The 21,552-nt window shown below is 41.1% G+C and overlaps 1 protein-coding gene and 1 long non-coding RNA gene across 2 annotated transcripts in view; one reads left to right on the top strand and one right to left on the bottom strand.

Moving 5' to 3' along the window:
- Nucleotides 1-5,284: 5,284 nt before the first annotated feature.
- Nucleotides 5,285-6,551, top strand: LOC309378292. The gene is made up of 2 exons (XR_014172004.1): nucleotides 5,285-5,635; nucleotides 5,682-6,551. It is a non-coding gene; the product is annotated as an uncharacterized lncRNA (long non-coding RNA).
- EDNRA (endothelin receptor type A) overlaps nucleotides 6,141-21,552 on the bottom strand; it is a 29,309-nt gene continuing 13,897 nt past the window's right edge. Inside the window, exons 4-8 of the mRNA XM_081926151.1 lie at nucleotides 20,826-21,024; nucleotides 15,995-16,147; nucleotides 14,561-14,694; nucleotides 11,921-12,029; nucleotides 6,141-9,836 (exon numbers count right to left, since the gene is read on the bottom strand). Of these exons, the coding sequence (XP_081782277.1) occupies nucleotides 9,696-9,836; nucleotides 11,921-12,029; nucleotides 14,561-14,694; nucleotides 15,995-16,147; nucleotides 20,826-21,024 (736 nt within the window). The 3' untranslated portion in view covers nucleotides 6,141-9,695. The remainder of the gene's footprint in view (nucleotides 9,837-11,920; nucleotides 12,030-14,560; nucleotides 14,695-15,994; nucleotides 16,148-20,825; nucleotides 21,025-21,552) is intronic.

Here is a 21,552-nt window from a genome sequence, read left to right as displayed (position 1 = left end):
TCTCTTGTAGAGAAACTTAAAAGCCCGTGAGACTTTAAAGCTGATTATAGCCTTTTGGATATATTTAATTGTGGTCAATTTTTAATACAAGTGCCATTACTAGTGTTTTAATACAAGAAAAGTATGTCTTTTGCTTGCCATATAAAAATCTAAAGGTATTGAAGGAAATCCTGTCTTTCATGTGATTAATGACCTTTTAAAATAAAGAAGCTATAGAAGTTACATTCACACCTTTGCAAAGCAATTATGTAAAACTAGTGAACTTTTTTTGAGTATTAGAAAGAAAATATGGTAAAATGCTGCATCAGTGAAAGCCGCTAGTTTGGTTTTCTTCTGATATGGGAAACCTTAAAGTGTCTTGGAATACTTCTTTATTTATGCTGATGCTCAATTGGAATTTTTTCAACTGAGGTGTTTTAAAACTATATCAACTATTTTTGTGATTTTATTTTATAAAACCTCTACCCCATCTCTTGTCCCCACAAGAAAATGGCTTCCAGAAGAGTTTTCACTGTGATGTTAATCTGTGTCTGGGGTGCACCATATCATATTACAGGTTGGGACTCCTATCATTTAACTGAATGCTCCTTCACAAAGAAAGCCAGATGTCAGGAAGATGAAGGGTTCTCCCTTTGCCTGTTCTGTAACATGCCAGCTTCCTGCATACAGGGACCTTTTTGTATGAAGCAACGTTCAGTCATAGGAGTCTATACCTAACATGGGACAGGCCATGCACAGCTTGCTACCTCAGTGAGAAACAAGGTCAGGATTTCTTCTGGGAACGGCATGACTGAATTCCAGTTTTCACTCAAAGTTTATTAAAGTTTTGTGGGAAAAGAGCTATTTGGCAGCATTCCAGTCAGTATTTGGTCTGAGAATGATGTGTCAGAAAGACTCAGGAGGCCCAACAGGCCACTTAAAAATAATAAAGACATTTATTTTTCCGGAGGCCCAGTTTTAGTGTCTTTTATAGATGTCTTTAGTCTCCAGCACAAAAGCAAATAAGTCAATGCAGGCACCCACAAATACCCTCGTATGCTAATCAACACTGCTATTGGAGAAAGGTTTTTAAAATTCTTTTCTTGATTGCTCAAAACTATTTTTCAGTCGGTGAGTAATCTCAGAAAAAGCAGCTTCTAGGGATATGTTTAGTAAGATGAATGTCTTCCAGCCACAGTTCTGTTTCTACATTTACAAGGCTCAAAGTCTATTTTCACCATCATATAGCTCCATGTTTGCCTATGCTTCTGTTCAAAAATGTCTGTTTCATCATTTTATTCCATAATGAATGCTTACAGTTAATCAAATGCACAGGTTTACATGGTATTATCTGCACATCTTTGCAAAGCTAATATAAAATACATGTCCACATTAGCCATTTTGTTCTCCCCCATCTTTCCAACAACTTGTCTTTCTTCTGTAGTGTGATTCAGGTAAAAATTCTTAAAAGGGGTTCTTTTTAATGGCTATGCTTAAAGCAGAAAGGTCTTGAATTTGTCTGCATTGATAACAATCCTGTACAGAACAAAACAAACTTCTTGGACTTCACAAAAACCTTTGATGAAGTCCCCTACCAAAATCTCCTGGGTAAACAGTAAGGACAACTGCTAGTGGGGAGTAGTAGCTGGTTAAAGAACAGGAAGCAATGGAGAAAAATAAATGGTCATTTCTCACAATGGACAAAAGTAAGCAACAGGTTTTTCCAAGGATCTGTAACGGAACCAATGCTATTTAGGGTGTCTGGAACACCCTATGAGCTATCTCTGAACACTGTATGAGCTATGAAGCTGGTGGTTGTACCATGTTCCTCAAAGGGACCACCTAGGCTGCATTCAGTCAGCTGAGCCAAAGAACCAATCCTGGTTCATGAAAACAGATAAAAAAATAACTTAAGAGCCATCCTTCACACTTAGTAGCTTGCCTTGCTGTTGCTTCCTTTACTCACACTACTTGCCTGTCTCGGCTACACAACTTGTTCCTGGCCCTTCTGACCTTCAGTTTCAGTTTTTGGAACTTGATCCTTGCCTGCTTTGCATGGTGCGACTCACTTTTGTCTCCATTAGCATAATAGATGACTTCAACCAGCCAGCCAAGAACAGTCCTAAATGATCTGGAGTCAGGGGTGAGCAATGGGGTGGCAAAGTTTACAGATGACACCACACCAAAATATTCAGGATGGCAAAAGTTCAAGCACAGAACTCCAAAACGATTGCTATTAGCCGCATAAATGGGACAACAATATGCCAATTGGGAATTAATATAAAAAAGTATAAAATTACTGAGGCAGTTAAAAGAAAAAAAAACACTTTTGTAGATGATACTAGGCAAGAAGAACAAATGAATGCAAACCCATGTGTTCACTCTATGGGAAGGACAATGACAAGTGCTGTCCTGTTGCTTGTGGGTCAAGAAACTGCCTACAGCTGCTTAATGGAGACAGACCTGATTATTTCAAATGTACCCATTATCTCAGCAACGTGACTGAGGAGAGTAATGTGATTAAGAGAGAGAGGGTAAAAAACTAGATCCTTCTTTTTAAGGCACGGGGTGTGATATGAGAAGTGTGGAAAGAAAGTAAAATGATGTCAAATGTTGACTTTAGATATATATGTGCTACATGTTGTATTCTCTGTCTTATTTTACATCGTTTTGTTAAGGCATTATTGTGCATGCTGATCTATTATTATACAGAACAGTCACCATTGTGAATAAAGGCAAAAAAGATCAAGTAGGGCTTTTAAAATGACTTAAAACAAAGAAATATCTTAATAGAACTGCTTTTCATTTGAGGCAAAAGAAGGGATTATGCATCATGGGGGGGTTGAGTTTTTCTTTATCTAGCTAATAAATGTCTCTGCTTGGCCTGCTTTGGAAAGATGAGGGGCAGCTGCAGTCTGCTTCTGGTAGTTAAGCAAACCATAAAAGAAGGGGGATTGTGAAATAGGTACATAACAGATGCTTGTGATTGTGAGATGTTTGCTGGCAGGATGTTATGTCTAGCCGGGTGTGGACAGTTCACTACTTTCTCAACACAGGATATAAGAAGAAAAGGTATCAGTCTACTACCATGGGAGTATAAATTGTAAAATAAGTGACAGGGAATGTTGTATCTATGAAACTGGAGGCCATTATTCATTTCTTTTGAAAGAGGATAAGTTAATATATTCTTCTCAAGACTCACTTCTCAACAATTTACCAAACTTTGGTTAAACGTTATGCTTTTTCCAGCTGTTTGAGGAACTTTCTGAAACAATTTTGGAAAACAGTCAATAATGGCGGGAAAACCAATGGAGCAATTTTCTGAAACTATTTCCCCCCCTGAAAGAATGCTAAAGAACTCTTTAAGGAGCAGCAACCTCAAAAAGTAGGTTGGTTTGGAATTCCAGCATAGCCAAGTACATTTGTGCAGTGTGCATAGAATTCCAGTGGGAAGTGGAAGTTTGATATATTTTTGTACAGAACAGCCACTGGAGACTAACAGTGACTGCTGTAACGCATAAAGCTGTGAAAGTGTGAATCAAGCAGCAATTGATTTCAACAGCAATCATGTCTACATGGAGGGAGAGAGAAATCTTGCTGACAGTTGACTGAGGTTTCAGAGGTCAGTTCACTTTTCATCTTTCTCTAGAGAAAAAGCAGTTGACCTACATTTTTTAAATCACCCCCTCTTTCGGCTTCTTCAGTGGTACACATGGCATCTGTGTACTGTATCAAGATTTGTCAAGCCCCTTCTTTATGGTGTCTTACGTGTGCCCCACCAATTGTAAAAATATCTGCCCTTTTTAATAGGCCGAAAAGGCGCAAATTAAGAGATAACTGCTGATCTGTGTTTGCAATGGTACAGTTCCCTTAGTGGGATTATGTGAGGCAAGGCAAGTAGACACTTAACAGATGGTGTCATTTTCGGAGAGATCACTCTATTTGGCCTTACAAAAAATTGTACTTCTAGAATACCATCATATTTGATTTTAATGCTTCGACTGTCTTTGTTTTTATGTCAATAGTGTTAGGAACAAGGGAAGCTGCCTTATACTACTGAGTCAGACCATAGGAACAAAAGGAAGCTGAGTCAGACCATTGGACCATCAAGCTCAGTATTGTATACACACTGTCTGCCAGTAGCTCTCCCAGGTTTTGCTTTGGAGTCTCCTCCAGCCCTACTGGAGATGCCGGGGACCGAACTTGGAGCTTTCCCATGGATTACTAAGCTATGGCCCTTACCCAAAGTACATTGTAGAAGGAGTCTTCTTTTGTACGAAACCATCTGTTTTAAATATATTTTTGAAGATATCTTAGCCTAAATAGATCAATGTAAGGTTTACTTCCATGGGATAGTATCTTTACCACCAGCCAGCCCCATATACTTTCTGCCTTCTCCCTCCAAAGCAGGAATGGGGATCTGTGGCCTTCTAGATGTTTTTGAATTAAAATTCCCTTTTCTCTGCCCACTGGCCATGCTCGCTGAGGCTAATGGGAGTTGAAGCCTAGCAACATATGGTGCCTGGAAGCTGGACTTCCATTGCCAGGGACCAGAGAAGATTGTATGGCTGTGTCACACATTCCTTTATGTTCGCACCTTTTTGCAAGCCACTTTGAGAGCCATCCTTGATTGAAAAGTGGGACATAACTACAATAAATAATGGATATTAATATAAATAAAGCTATTTCAGAACCTGTACTTACGTATACATAAAGAATGGCAACCCCATTTTTGTTTTTGTTGCTTGCAGAAATCTCTCTTCCACTGACCATGTTCAGTAAATGCTCTGACTCTTTCAGCTGTCGTCTTCTCATGGTTGGTAGATGGAACAGCCACACTTTATTACTCACCTTAGTTGTTTTCCTGGTGGGCCAAGCACACACAGTGTAGGGGGCTAGTGGGTTCTCCACATTGCTCATATTGGGGGAGAGTCTGCAACTAACAATTAAGATCATAAACAAAAGTGAGGGGAGATGGTCCTAAAAGGTCAATGTTTTTCTGTTTCCCTGTTTCTGAGCCAGTGTGGTGTAGTGGTTAAGAGTGGTAGTCTCATAATCTGGTGAACCGGGTTCGTGTCTCCGCTCCTCCACATGCAGCTGCTGGGTGACCTTGGGCCAGTCACACTTCTCTGAAGTCTCTCAGCCCCACTCGCCTTACAGAGTGTTTGTTGTGGAGGAGGAAGGGAAAGGAGAATGTTGGCCGCTTTGAGACTCCTTCGGTTAGTGATAAAGCGGGATATCAAATCCAAACTCTCTTCTTCTTCATCCCTCATTGGTGCTGATGTGATAAATTAAGCAGAACAGTATTACCATGAGGTGGGAGAAAACCAGTAGGCAATGGCAACCAAGCCAAACTAATATGGTAAACATTCTGGGGCATGATTGTGTCAGTTATCTGAATAAGGATATATTGTGGTGTTGCCTCAGATATGTGTCTTTCAACTGTGATACCAGAGTCAAGGCTTCATATAGGTTTATTTGTGTATGCTATACCAAGCTTGTGTTTTTCCGCTGAGCCGTGGCTGCAAACTGGACACATTTAGCTTTGATTTTTGTGGCCCTGCTTCCTAGGTACCATGTGTGCAGCAAGATGGGCAGGGCAGGGCATAGAAGATTATGGCATAGGCTGAGCTAGTGGGAGACTACAATGGTGCTTGTATGAACCTGCATTTTGTCTGCTGCTGCCCCAAGACTGTGATTAGGAAGTAACTCTTATCTAGTAGCATTCCATGGCCAGTGAGCATGCTCATTAAATATTTTGTGTACTTCAAGTTTCCCTGAGCCTGTTGCTACCACTCTCCTGTGTGGGGCTACTGTCATTTTGGCTACATATTAGAAAGCACTTACCTTTGAATATTGGAAATAGAGGGAATGCATATTAACAGGGTAGAACCAAGACACTTTTCCACTGAAGGACGGGTTGTTGTCCCATCTCCATTCCAAGCACAGAAGACAATTGGACTAGCAGCTGAATCCTACTTCAACACTGGTGATCCTCCACTGAGGGCATCTACTTTGCTTAGGGCTCACAGGGTAGACTAACTCAAGCAAACAGCTAGGAGGAACAGCACTCCAGCATTCCTCACTTGAGGCAGCCGCCTCTCTCTGCCCAGCGACAGGGCCAGCTCATAATAAGAATAATTATGCTACTGAGAAAGGAGCACGAAGAATATACAGTCCTTTTATTACAATTAGAAATGTGGTAACAGAAATATGGTTTCCTGAATTGTGGTAATGGAAATGCAGGCTTTCAAAGGGCTGAGGAAAGGAGGAGGGGGGAATGAAAAATCAAATATTTCACTCTACTCATGGCTCTAGTAAACCACTGCAATGTGAAGTGGTAAAATCAGGAGTATAAATGGCTCTCTAGAGAAATCAAATTGTTAGCACATTGCACGTCCTGTCATATTGACACTGAAGTTGACTCCACTGTCTCGGAACCAGAAAAAGTTATTTATGTCACTATATAAGGATATTTATATTCCTACAGTGTTATGCGTAGGCTGTTTAGAATACAATTTTTAAAAACTTTTGTTCCTATTAAAAATTACACATTACTATTTTGCTTGAAATCATGAACATATACATATGTATACAAACAGACAGAAGCAATGAAAATAAGCACTCATAAAAACACATAGACATTTACACAGGGTAGTTAAATATATATATATATACATACATACATATTACAATATTACACTCTATCTGTAAAGCTTTTTGGAATTGTTTAGCAGATTTAACTGTAGGCACCTTGGCCTAAACCCAACACAAAGTTAGGCCAGCCATTGATTTGCATCTGACTTAGTAAATTATGCACAGAATTGTGTCTTCCACTTGAAATACAGCTGAATGTTCAGATTCACGTGGCTATTTTCCTCAGCTAGGCATCACAGGTGCTATGAATCTCCTGGCAGTTTTCCTGTAGCATGCATATTGTATACTACACTGCTAGATGTAATACATTTTGATGGCTAATAAAATGCTACCTGTATGGCAATAGCAGCCAAAAAGAACCCCTGCCACATGGTAGAGGTTATGACAATGATGAGGATGTTATTATGCAGTTACACGGATTCAAATATGACTTTTTTTGTTGTTATTGTATTTGTGAGTTGCCGGTTCCTTCAGGAGATGCTCAGGGCAACATACATCGATTCAAAGTGGGAAACTGATAAGATATCAAAATTTAACACCTTTAAAATGCTACATTGCCAACAGCAGTGGTCTGGCTGATTTATAATTGTTGCAAATGAATTCTGAACAATGGACTATGCCTGAAGTGACCAACCCCCCCCCCAACTCATGTACAGAAGAGGTAATAACAGTTGGGACTGATTTCAGGATTTCCCTGTGCAATTCTGAACATATTGGTTGCAACCTTCATTACTTATTTGTATATTCCACTAAAGCTAATAGGACTCACATATCAGACAATAAGATCTGGAGCCATTGTGAGCTGGATATGTACTGCAAAACTGAGGGGAGCAGAATGGTTTGTAGCAAAACTGAAATGCTGCATGGTCTAAAGCAATGTGGAGATAGCATTTTTTTTTCTATCACTGTTGTACTCAAAAGGGGATTTTGATGCACAAACAACAGGAGCAAAGAAGGATATAGAAAATGCTTTTACAATGGACTTACTTTCAGGAGTTCCTTGTATTTGTTAGGGATTTTTTCTTGTTTTATTTTTATTAAGAAGCCTTGTGCAAATTTCAATCTAGTCTAAATCAACCCCACCATCACTCACCCTGGTTTTCCACCATGAGGGATTTGGCCACAAAAACAATATTTTGCCAAGGCATGCTTGGATGCATGTTCCCCATTCATGTTACAATGAATTCATGTTCAGCTGGGCTGAACTGGTGGATTAGGGTTCAACTAAATGAAATTGGGGGGGGGGGCTATCAGGGCCTCCAGATTTTTAAGTTCAGAGCAGGCATAGGCAGCACCAAACTAGAATAGGAGCACAGTCTTGGAGAAGGGAGGTTTAACTTTCCTGCCTGAGCTGTTTTCCCTATCTAAATAGACCCTCCAATGCTGCTCTTTGACCCATGGGGGGAAATGTACAGGAACCCCAGAGCAGCCTGAGCAGCCTTAAGCAGTTAATTTAAATAGGAAAAACAGTGTAGGGAAAGTGCATGTGTATATGGTTATTTAAACTTTAATTTCCTGTCTTAAAAAAAAATTACAAGGCAACTTAAAAATACAACCATGAAAGCAGAAAAAAGATTAAGATAAAAAGCAGTTTCAAACAAGTAAGCAGGGCAGCATACACACGTTAATAACTCCTGAATAAATGTTTTCATAATGCTATTCGCAGAATTAAAATGTTTTCAAATGTTTACTACACAGTCCTATGCATACCTACTCAGAGGTGTCCCACAGAGACTTACTCTTAACACAAATGTGCATAGGATTGCAACCTTAAAAGCACATATTGGTCCTGCCGCAAGAAAAGCCCCTTCTCTGGCACTAGCAAAGCACATTTGATTTAATGAGAGTCTAGAGAGCACAGCCTCAGAAGACAATCTTCTGGAACTCTTTAGGTGGGGTGGACAGAAAGCAGATTGAGGTGATTTGCAATCGTTCAGCAAAAGTCTCTCGCTTCCACTTGTTTCATGATAGAAATTAGAAGTACTGTGGCATTCCCATTTTGATTTGCCCCCATAACAGATTCTATCAGATTAGAGCAGGGCTTACCAAACCTGGGTCTTCAGCTGTTTTTCAACTACAATTCCCTCATCCCTGACCACTGGGTCCAACAGCAGCTGGAGACCCAAGTTTGGGAATGATTAGAGTATAAGGCTCATCGTCAAATAAGAAAAATGAAAACATAGCTAGCAAATGGGTCTTCAAATGTGATTTCACATTTTTGCTGAATGATATATACAAATATACCTGGTTCATAAGGAGTCTGCATATCTCTTTTATTTCAGTACCTTTTGGCCCTGAGTTTGTGTCCTAAGCATCTAACAATGAACACAAAAGACAATTATCCCGTCAATGCGTCGTTTCTTCTGGCTTACTGAGAGGGAACGCGAAAGGCATGGGGAGATTGCTGCAGTGTTGTGTGTGGCAGTGGGGCCAATCTGATGCCCCCATTGCCAGGCATTGTAATGCACCAAGCTCTTTTTGCCTCATTCCTCCCTCTTGGTAACATCAGTGACCTGCTGTGTTGGAAAGCCAGGAGGACAACGGAAGCCCACCTGCCCTGCCTCATTGGCCCCTGCTATTAAAAAGGCTTCTGGCTGAACATGCTTTAAAATGTGGAATACACTTACTAAACTATCTCATGTCAAGAGAATGGGAACACAGGGCATCTATAGGTCCTACATTTTGTCAGTCTTTCAAAACAATTCCATCATGACTCACAGTGACTTACGAAATTCTTCAAAACGGCAGCATGCGCAATGCACTTACTGAGAATGTCCACCTGGAGTCTGCAGATAGTTTGCAGGACGCTGTGCAGATTCCTCTTGTTTTCACCAAAATATTTCTTTGTAAGGGGGAGGGCAAAGCTTTCTTGCTACCATTTAGAAATCTGTACAGAGCTTCACTTGTGGATGCTTTGGTCATCTTTGGACTTAAGTGCTAGGGCACTGAGCCTTCAAATGAAATGTGCTTATTGAGTCCCAGATTGTTTTTCTGTTTATAAAGCTGCAGTACACCGTTTTTGCTTTCACCCATCGCAAAGTGCAGTCTCCACCAATACGTCAGTTTAAGCTGTCTTTGTGGATGCTCCGTTCTGTGTAATGATTGTTCAGTTCGTTGTTTTTCCACTGAATACTTGTTCCGTTCATAGGAACAGATGATACTTGACTCCCTGTCTGGTAGCACTTACAGCCAAAGCATGACTGGCAAGAGAAAGATTCCAAACCATGTTAATATTCCATTCCTTTATGAAGGATCATCCCCTGTCTTCAGTGGAGAGCAGAAGCTTCCAGGGCAGGGGCAGAATTAGATTTCTAAAATACTGGATTGTTTTTTCTTATGATACTAAATATAGGCATATTTCAGACAACATGCTAAACCATGGTTTGCACCAACCATAGTTTGGAACCCAAACCATGGCTTCAACTTCTAAATATACAGCATGCAAACCATGGTTTAGAGCAACCTTCCCCAACCTCATGCTCTGTAGATGTTTTAGACAAAAGCTCCACCAGCCCAAGCCAACAGGACCAGAAGTCAAGGATTATGATCAGGGTGTTGTAGTCAAAAACAACAGGTTAGAAAAGTCTAATTTAGTACTTCCATTTTATATCTTCTTAGAGGTCAATGTCAGAAGGTGACCCTTGTCTTAATGACACTGCATTCTCTGGAGGCAAAGCAGCAGCTGCAATCGCCATTTGCCCATTTAGACATTACACCAAATCACAGTTAGCACAAACCATGGTTTGCAAAACTACTTCAGAATATGGTGTCTGTTTCTGGTTTGCTAGTCAACCATAGACCATGGTATGTCAATACAAACATCGCATCATATCATAAGTAAGCTTCCTTAGTCATGGTTTGGTGCAATGTTTGAATTGAGTCACTCTGTAAGTACATCAGGGCCTGCATTCTACAGTCCCAATTTGGTCAAAGTATTGAATTCAATATTAGCTTTTCCTAAGTAAGCTGTTCAAGACATTCCTGCATACCAGCTGGACCAATATTTATTGGTTTGCTATTAAAAGATCTCCAAATAAGCATACCAAAGAATTAATGCCATAAGCTGAATAGAGATTGGGCCACATTTAAGCTCGCTGGTTTCAGTGAACTTTAGTGCACCTAACTTTGTATCTTATCTGTTTCACCATATTCATATAGATTGCAATATAAAACATGCATGCTGTTATTTACTCATCCTTCCTATACTCCTATATCAATCCCTGTTGCTGTTCATCCTGGAGAGCTTTGTTCATATCTGTCAACTTTTCCCTTTTCTTGCGAGGAATCCTATTTGGAATAAGAGAATTTCCCTTTAAAAAAGGGAAAAGTTGACAGCTATGGCTTTGTTGTAGTGGGAAGATTTGAAAATATGGCCCTTGAGAACAGTTAACTACCAATCAAAGCACAAGGGATACTTTCACAAACAACATGCACAAATGTGATGAGCATTTCAGCTAATTCTCTCTCCCACCAAATGAAACAGGTTCCTCAAGACTGAGGAGGCTGGCTTATTTGAACAGAAGTAAGTGGTTGGTGAAAAGAGGATTATCCTCTTTGTTATGAAATCTGACAGCAGAAGGAATCTGGCGGACAAGTCAAGCAGACTAAATTGCAGAAGAAATAGGCAAAGACTGAATTGATTACACTGGGCACAGTCTGGACATGATAGTGCAACATTCCTGGGGTCTCCTTCACTTTAGCTCTTTATGAAAAGCTCGGGAGTGGATTTTCTCTATGGGAAGCTGTATCTTACAAAGGAAAGGATGTGGGTGAATTTACAACCCTCCAGTGTAAAGCTGAGGTCAAAATCTGTAGTGTGGAATCAAAAAGCTCAAGTTCTTAACTCCTGCTCATTTACTGAAGAGCCAACTGAGAGCCATGCTACAACTTTTTTTACCATAAATTTCTGCACCAGAAGTAATAATCTATGAAGTGACCACAGAATTCATAAAACCACAAAATTCTATTGCCCTGTGGAATAAATCCCTCAATACACTCCCCTCCCCAATCCAAATGCCTAAAAACGAGGCACAGTATTCTAAATTCTGCCTGCCTTTCAGGAATAACATATAGGCAAACAATAACAATTTCAGGCAAATGTTGCTGAATGTTGCATGAGTGGATCGTTTCATGCGTTATGACTAAAAGATTCTCATGGGTCTCCCATTGGTTATGTGACCAATCAGTGGGTGGGAAGAAATAATGCTACTCTTTCACATTTTCTCCCTTAGATGCATATTTTGACAGCTTAATTTCCTTCTTTATAATACATCACAATCCTTACCTGGAAACAGTTTTTGAACTTCTTGCTGACAAAATAGAGTGCTATAGGGTTTATGCAGGAATTTATGGTCGCTAAATTCATGCCGATATAATCGAGTGTCAACAAAAAGCTAGGGTTAAAAAAGAAAGCAAAACATTACAACCTTTTTCATTCTGGGAGCATATTACATATAGCTTTGTGAAATCCCTTCTTGGGTACCTACCTAGCAAAAAATATGATCATAAAGAATATGTGTCCTGTTTGACACATGCATAAATTAGTATTAAGAAGTGCCAGCGCTAGGTAAAAGCATATTTCTTCTACCAGGCATTTGGTGGACTATAATACAGTGGTACCTCAAGTTACATACACTTCAGGTTACAGACTCCACTAACCCAGAAATAGTACCTTGGGTTAAGAACTTTGCTTCAGGTTGAGAACAGAAATCGTGCTCCGTCGGCATGGCGGCAGCAGGAGGCCCAATTAGCTAAAGTGGTGCTTCAGGTTAAGAACAGTTTCAGGTTAAGAATGGACCTCCGGAACGAATTAAGTACTTAACCTGAGGTACCACTGTAAAGGTTGCTGTGTATTGGTGAAATGCAGTGTGTAATGAATGTCGTTATGTTATGTTATGATCTTTTAAAAGTCACTCAGAGATGTTTTCGTAGCAGGTGACATGTAAGTCAGATAGATAGATAAACAAACAAACAAACAAACAAACAAGCGGGTCTTGTTGTACAAAACCAAGTAGAGGGATCATGCTCTAGTGGAGCCCATTCAGGCATGCCCCCGGTCCACAGCGCCATGCAAAACAGTCTTCAGCAGGTAACCCAACACCTTGGAGAGGCTTTTCAGGACTACAAGAGGAGAAGAGAAGGGAAAGCTTGTGCAAGTTGCCTTTTGTGTGCATAACCATTGGCTACAACCCTCATTAGATAAATCACCCTGTGCTAACCACAGTAAGGGGTTAGAAGAGAAAGATGGAGAGCATCGGCAACAGCAAGAGCTCAGAGTTTGGGGTTGGGTTTTTAAAATATAAATCTGTACACCACTTAGAAATCCTGAATATCGAGTTGTATATAAATAGGTGAAATAATTAAGAAATAAAACAGGGCCAGATAAAGTATGCTCTGGGATGTGAAAACTTGACCTAGCCTCTTAATTCCCATTATTATAAGATAAAAAGAGGGTATTTTAAAATAAACTATTTGAACAGGACAGGTTCATGCAAGCATCTTGGCGACTGCAAAGGAAGGCAGTGATCCCTTGGGTGTGCCTCTATTTTTCAGTGTCTGACTGCAAGTAGTTGAAGGCTTTTATGTGCTTTTATGTTTCCTTTCACGAAATGTGTGTCTAGAGCCACAATATTGTGCGTGTCTTCAAGCACTTCATAGATGGAGCACTTTCCACATTTTTTCCTGGATATGATGAGCTTCAGGTTCAGCTACACACAGCGGCGTTTCGACATCCAAATGTGCCACATTACAAAGCGCGATGTACACTGATGGCTCTATAAATAATACTAGGAATAATAAGAAATGCTTCTGTGTGACCTGAATAATGATCTGTGGAAAAGAGATGTCTGCTTTTTTACAGTCTGCACTAAATCCTGCTGACATAGCTAATCAGGGAGGAATCGATTCAATTGTTTGACTAGAAGCAATAAAGAAGTAGAGACACGTGAGCAAAGCAATATGGAGCTGAACCAATAATGCCCCACCAACCATCTTGCATAAAATGTAAAACAAAGCGTGTTCTCCATAATAGAGAGCATGTGTTGCGGTGGGGGCCAAAAAGGCCACCCCACTGTTGTTGGGCAAATTGGCCACATGCCGTGATTGGGCAAGGAGTGTTGCTGGGGAGAATGTTGTGTTGCTAAAGTGTGGGAGGGGTCAGAGGTCTTAAATACAGGGCTCGCAGCCTGCGGCCTTCTCTTGGGTTGCGTGCACCGGATCACCCGCCCACCCTCCCTGAAAAGGGGGGGGGTTCGTTGTCCTCTGACCTTGCTATGCCTGTCATGGGGTCGTCTGCCTTGGAGCAGGGGCCTGGTAGGAATTTTGTCCATTTGGCTGATTGGCTGTTGCCATTTGGTTTTTGCCTACTGCGTAGCAAATCGTCACAACTTGTAAGGTTGGCAGTTAGGCATTGGTTAAAATTGGTTGGTGAAGGGATAAGTGCCTACCCCTCCAATGGTGGTGCTGAAAGGGAATTCCGTTAAAGGAATCCAGGGGCTTGCCATCCCTTTCGTCCTAGTCCCTGGCATTGGACTTGGGCCATGCAAGCCCCAGGGGGCATGTGGGTGAGAGATGAGGGACTGATGTCCAGCTTCATTTCTCCCCAATATGGTTCTCCCTGACTGGCTTCCGCTGGAATCCAGAAGTCAGTTATGTCCCTGGGGCAAGGACAGATAGTCGTAGCCAATGCCTAAGCAACCACTCACGTGTGTGTATTTAAATAAAGTTGTGGCCAAATTCATGCCAAAAACCTTAAACAAAAATTGATGTGTGAAGTGTGAGTTATTGGGGTGGCCTGGGGGACCTTGACGCACAAGTAGCTTTCAAATTCCTAATTCCACAGGCGCTGATGCCAATTGGCTTCTCTGGCTACTCTGTTCACCTGCCCCCTCGGCACATTATATACAACCCAAATTTAAAACCATACCTGAGCAATTCACATCTTTTAGGGTCTTTTTCGGAATACAACATTTGCTTCAAGATCCGGCTCAAATGGAGAGGAAACCAGCAAAGGGCAAAGATGACAACTAAGCAGAAAACCGTCTTTGCGACTTCTCGTCTCTGGAGGATGAAAGGTCATGTATGAATTCGCAGATGTGGGCCAAGCAAAGTGCAAAGCTACTGGGAATAAAATGGAAGCTGTCCAAATGTAAGAAAAGCTTATGGCTATGAAGGTATGCAGCTAGTGGCTGATGATATTGCAATGATTACTCAGGGGAAACAGCCGTCTGCATGAGGAGCGTTCACCCAGGATGCTTCCACACCACAGATTACTGTGGACTTGGTGCAGCTCATGCATGTAGGATTTTCACAGCATCCACATGGTGTCATCCTCATCCAAGCTGGGCTTAGTAGCCAAGTTCATATCCCCATTCAAGTCATGAAACTCCCTGAGCAACATTGGGCCAGCGACTGTCTTTCAACTTAACCTGCCTTGCAGGGTTATTGTGATAAAACACATCTTTGAGCTCCTTTGTGTAAAGGTGGGATATAAAGGTAATGATAAACAATAAAAGTAAAATGAGATCTCATGTTTTTCCTGCATCCCATATTATGTCCCCCCCCCCAAAAAAAAAAATATTCGGGATTTACCATTTCTCTGATAGTGTTGGCAGCAGCGATTTATTGGATTTTCTGCAGAAATGATGCATCCAGTTTAAGTGGGAAAACAGTATGGGGCTGCATTTTGTTGAGGATGGAATTGTGTGGACTCTGCACAAAACTTGCACTCTTGACCAAACCTGAGTCCACAATAAACTGTTTGGAAACACTCTCATTCTAATGGCCAGCTGCTGCAGCCTTCTCACCAACTCTTCTTATCACGTACAGCTGCAGAATGGTCATGAGTGGATTTCTGATGTACATCCATCTCAGGAGCCAGGTGAACATTAAAAAAAGTTCCAAACAGGATTTGCAAAACGTTCATAACTACATTAATCATACCCTATCACTGCTAGAAATGTATTGTTACTCAGACTTGGCTAAAGTAGAAATGATAATATGTTGAGAAGCAAAAATGTAGGAATGTATCTTTGGCACATTGTTAACTAGAGTTCAAGGAATCCAGAGAGTGGGATTTTAAGGTTAGAAAGTGAGTGAGCAAAGCTGTCACACTTGTTCTAAAAAAGCAAGGAACCCTGCCTGGCCTCTGAAGCATTGCGTCTGCATCAGCTGCTTGCACTTGAGATTACCCTTATGTTCTGAGCTTGCCTGAATACCTTTGGGTCAAAACTCATCTTTCGCCATAGCTTCTATTTTGGGAATGCCTTTGATTACAGCTCGCTCTAAAAAGTTCGGAAAGATAACGCACGGAAAATACACGTCAGAAAATGTTTCCTAGGCATTTCCCTCCCTTCCTTACCTGCTTCAGATGTTCACTGAGAGCTATTCTCAAATTGCTCTTCCTCCTGTTCAGCATTTCACAGGTCATGAGGGTGTAGAAGAAGGCGGTGCACGCAAGCGGCATGCAAAAGTAGAAACCAAAGAGCCACCAGTCCTTTGCTTTGGCATAAAACTGCAGAGGAGAGAACCAAAATGGAATAACTTATTGTTCAATGCAATGCTTTCTTGCATTGACACCCACCAAGGCCAACATTCAGAAATCAAGCAGAAGGAGAACATTCCGTTTCATTACCGTTAGACTGCCCTGTTCACGCTCACATGTGGGTACACACAAATAGAACTGCCAGTTGTGACAAGATAGTGTCTTTTACCATACCTGAGGCAGCAGACAAGATTAGGTCCTCTAGAATAGGCCATGTGGCCCCAGAAAAGAATAGCTAGAGGGGGGCTTAAGAAAGCTACTTTTGCTCCCTAACATCTCTAACATCTCCCCTGACGTTGTCTGCCTAAGACTAGAGGCAGCCCTGTTTACTCAGGTCAAGGCACCTTCCAATCTGTTTTGGCTTGGGACTTGGGACCCTTTGTAGACGTGAAAGCATGTGCAGAAAGAAAGCAACTAGGCAAAACTGACCCAAATCTCAACTTTCGAATCCCAGGGATCCGTGACATGGTTACTAACATTTGTGCTAAAATCAAAGGGCAATAGAAGTCTTGCTAAATAGCTTGTCCCAGTGAAAACTCTGCTTTGTTACCTTTTAAGGCTTTTGCGAATGGCTTTGATTCCAAAAGGTCCAGGTTAAGAATGTCTTGTAAGTGTAATCGTGCTCTGCTATCAGTAGCAAGATTAACTGTCTTGCTCATGTACCAGGCAGAAAGAGGCCACTTAAGCATGCACTAGTCTGGAAAATGTGGAGCCCAGATTGCTGTTTCCAGTGACTTTCAATGTATGGTTTCTTTAACCCCCCTGGCCAGAATGTAACCCTTTACATGGTATGTTTACTATGTGACAAGAAGCAGCGGGTGGCTGGGACATCCCAGTACATTTCCCAATTAAAGTTAAAGGCTGCTGGAGATTTTGGGTGAGTATCTTTTACAAAACACTTCACAATTTTGCTAATAACAATAAACATTTATTTGCCATTTCTAGAGATAACACACATGCACAAACATGATCCTATCCCTTGATTATTGGTCACTGGAAGGTATGTGTATAAAGGGGAATCCTTGTTTTCTCACAATATTTTCCCATCGGTTGTTAATTCTTAGCAGATGTCATTTTCCTTGTTCCCACACTGGAATATGATGATGTTAATAGCTGAGGATTACATGTGGTTCCTCGCTACTGTTCAAAGGAGTCAGAAGTCTGCCGTTCTGTTTATGCATATTTCAACGGCAGAGCTAGCTTTGGAAGAGGAAGATTAAAGCTTTTACCACAAATTAATATATTCTTAATGAAGCAATATTTTTAGCCATTTTATAATTGCAGGCTTTGGCGATATGGAGAGGGGAGGAAAGAAAAAGAGGGACGGGGGGGGGGGTGAAGGAAGGAGGGAGTTGCACAGGAGAGCAATTTACTTCAGGCCCTTTAGCCTGGGGCCTGAATGTAAAACTTTCTCATTTCAAAGATCTTTCACAGATGATGCCACTGAATCAATGGCAATGCTGTGAGAAAGTGCTAGTTAGCTAACTGTTGGCAGCCATGGAACTGAAGGAAATGCTTCCCTTGAGATATTTCACGTTAAAGTAGGGCAAAGTTTAGACCAAAATGGATTCTTATCTGTTTGCTTCTTTCAGCTATTTAGATGGAATCAAAACAATAAAAATAGCAAATTAGAAAGAATAACACTGAAAGATTGTCAGGTCAAATTTAGCCTGAGAGAGGAGGGAATTGCCTCAGTTTTGACCTCTATTGTCCAGACAACTCATTCCTTACAATTGTCCTCCTCCTTGTCGCATGGAACGCTGTCATAAGGTGCTTGAAGAAGTTGGAGGTGATAAGCACCCTGCAGGGCCAGGATTATGGTAAATGTATTTCTGCACTACAAAGCAGGAAAGTGGTTACTGTGCTTTCGTGGATTCCTAAAGGTGTAACTACACCAGATCTTTTTATTACTCTTGAGAGGGCTCTAGGAACTGGTCTGAGTTTGTTGGCTTGGTCACTATTTCTCCATGCAACAAAAAAAACTTCAAACCTTCTGGCTCTTTTGCATGTTTCAAGGCCTCTTCACACAGCCACCGATAATACAGCAACCATGTATAAAACATCTGCCCATGCAATCATCTACAAGTGCCTTTTGTTGTTGTTGTTTAGTCGTTTAGTCATGTCCGACTCTTCGTGACCCCATGGACCAGAGCACGCCAGGCACTCCTGACTTCTGCTGCCTCCTGCAGTTTGGTCAAACTCAGGCTGGTAGCTTCGAGAACACTATCCAACCATCTCGTCCTCTGTCGTCCTCTTCTCCTTGTGCCCCCAATCTTTCCCAACATCAGGGTCTTTTCCAGGGAGTCTTCTCTTCTCATGAGGTGGCCAAAGTATTGAAGCCTCAGCTTCACAATCTGTCCTTCCAGTGAGCACTCAGGGCTGATTTCCTTAAGAATGAATAGGTTTGATCTTCTTGCAGTCCATGGGACTCTCAAGAGTCTCCTCCAACACCATAATTCAGAAGCATTCATTCTCGGCGATCAGCCTTCTTTTTGGTTCCATACATCACTACTGGGAAAACCATAGCTTTAACTATACGGACCTTTGTTGGCAAGTGCCTAGTACATGCGATATTCAATGTAAGCTTGCAAGCTGAGAAGAAGTCAGGGACTCTAGAGAGCTGTTGCCTGTCAAAGTGGACAATACTGAGCTAGATGGACCAGTGGCCTAACTGGATATAAGGCGGCTTCTTCCTGTCTTCCAGTGAATAAAATAAAAGCATGCTGAATCGGGCCAGTGGCTTGGCTAGTCCAAAATCGTGTTATCACAGTGGCCAACCAGATGCCTGTGAGAAGCCAGCAAGCAGGACCTGAGGGCAACAGCAATCTCTTCACAGAAACTGGTATTCAGAGGCTTACTGCATCCAACAATGGAAGTAGAACACAGACATTTTGTCCAGTAGCCATCAATAGCCCTACCCTCCATGTTTTTATGCTCTTGGATCCTTTCCCACATGACTTCATATGAACATATGAAAATGCTTTACAATTAATCAGGCAATTGGTCTTTCCAAACCACAACTGCTTACATTTACTTTCCTAGCCCTCTAAACAGGAGAAGCCAGCAGGGAATTGGACCTGGGACCTTCGTCATCATACAAAGTATGAAAATTCATAGGAAGAAGGAATTTTCCTTGGTTATATCAAAACAGTACACCTCATGTAGATACAACAAATCTATCTTCTCCCACTAATGCTAAATTGCTGTGCTCCAGGGGGGGAAAGCAATGCTTGAAAGAATACCAAAGGCTGCATCCAACCAATTTAGAATTTTAAAGGAGTGACACTTTGGGCATTTTAAAGCTGTAAAAGCTAAACTAAGATGTCTGCAAATGATTAATTATGGCAATTAAGCTTACACGGATCTTCCATCAAGTTTTGTACTTTGATGTAAGTGACACAGGCATTCTTTTGTTTGCCGTACGACTACACATGGAACTAGTCTTCTACAGGAAACGTGCTCTTTCACATGTTCCCTAAAGCACTTGGCCTTTTGGGATTTACATCCTAGCACAAATATTTGAAAGAAGGGCTATCAAAAACAATAATAGCTAAGAGGTTTCTAAGACCACTGAAAATGAGATAACCATAAAGTTCTACTAAAGTCAGCTGACATGATTTATTGTAACATTTGCTACTAGACTTAAGGAGAGGCTTTCCCTTTTAATCCTCCATTCATTTATTTGGAGCTTACGTGACTAAGTCTTCTCTCTGCTCTACATTCTCTTCTTCAGCTACACAAAAATTAACATTCTGGAATTGGACGTCACCAAAATATAAGGGGGAGGAAGCCTGTTGCAATTGAAAGTTTGCTTTTATAATGTTTTGAGAAGGCAGAATGGCAGACTATTTTTTTTAGGGAGAAATGGGGTGGGGTGGGATTTCCTTATGTATTTAATAAAAACAGATTATAAGCAGTTGCACATGTCTTTTGCACAGTGTTTTATTGGGCTAAACAATAGCAGCCTCTGAGTTTCACTGGCCATGAGTTTCAGCAGAGGGATAACAGAGGAAGAGGCTATTTAACACTTTCCCTACCGACATTTGCCCCCACTCAAAGCCTTTCCCCCTCCCTGCCACACACAATGTTTTTCCTTCTGCAGGGAAGAAGATACTGGATCCCTGTAGAAAACAATCAGGATTGAGGGAGGGGAAAGGTAAGAAAATGAAGTTATAAACAGCCCTTCCTTCCACTGAAACTTGCAGTCCCTAGATGTGAACATTTTCAGGAACCAGGGAAAAGTGTTCAGGAAAAAGAATGGTGTTATTAACATGATTTTAGTAGAAAGAGATAAACAGAGTGAGGCCGCTATAACCTTTCATGGCTGTCTATGAGATGGAAGGACATCTCTAGTGGCTAAACCATGGTTAGGAACCAGCTGATACAAGCCAGCTAACATTTAAAGAGTTTTGAATAATTTTATTAAAATAAGATGGGAACATTTTGGATTTCTCCCACTGAGCTATGCTTGGGCACCTGGGGTGTTGTCCTAACCTTTCCCATATTTCCATCTCCACATGAGCCAACCTTTCTCTCCATCCACTCAGCTCTTGCCTCTTCTCCCATTCTTAGTCCTTTTATCCCACCACTCCAGAATGCCCCACTGCAAATGGAAAGATAACAACTGTGGCTGTATTTTGATACATACGGACAAAAATGTGGTATTAGTTAGGAGCATACAGGAAACGTAGAAGTTGCCGTTGTATTCAAATTCAACAGTGGTAAAACCAATTGCTTCAGGGATAGCCAGGACAAATGAAAGAATCCAAATTGTAATGATTTCAATAGCGGTGATCAAGGGGACTCCAATTCCTTGAACACGACTCCAGGAGGCAACCGCCCGGTACCTAAATAAAACACAGAGGTATTAATTGCAAGCTTCAATTCTTTATTAAAAGGTGGAGTTTTGAAGGAAAGCTTAACATAATAGGCGCCTTTCATGACTCTTTACAATATGAGATACTTAATTACCCATAAGATGGCAACAAATGATTGGATTCATGTTTTGTAATCTTGGCATTATCATCATGCAAGTGTGTGGAAGAAAGGGTCTCCATCTAATCATTACATTTGAATGGTTTTCGCTTAAAAGCATTATTTGGGGTCTCATAATAAAAATCAGTGCAGCTTTGAATCAGTGCATCTTGATTCAAAATGGAATCCAATCATATTGAAAAAAACGACTACTTGATCTCAAGACCATTATGCAATCAATGTTTGGTTACAATATCTTAAGGTGTCCAAATGCATAGTGAATAGACAAACAACTTTCTATAATATACAGACAATTGTGGACATAATCCCACACCACAGCAAGATAAACAAGAGGACTTAATTCACATAATGTGGGGTTAATTTGTTTGTTTGTTTATAGT

Source organism: Podarcis melisellensis (assembly GCF_964234715.1).
Source record: "Podarcis melisellensis genome assembly, chromosome: 9".
In the NCBI taxonomy this organism is placed as follows: Eukaryota; Metazoa; Chordata; class Lepidosauria; order Squamata; family Lacertidae; genus Podarcis; species Podarcis melisellensis.
This window is presented reverse-complemented; position numbering and strand designations above follow the sequence as displayed.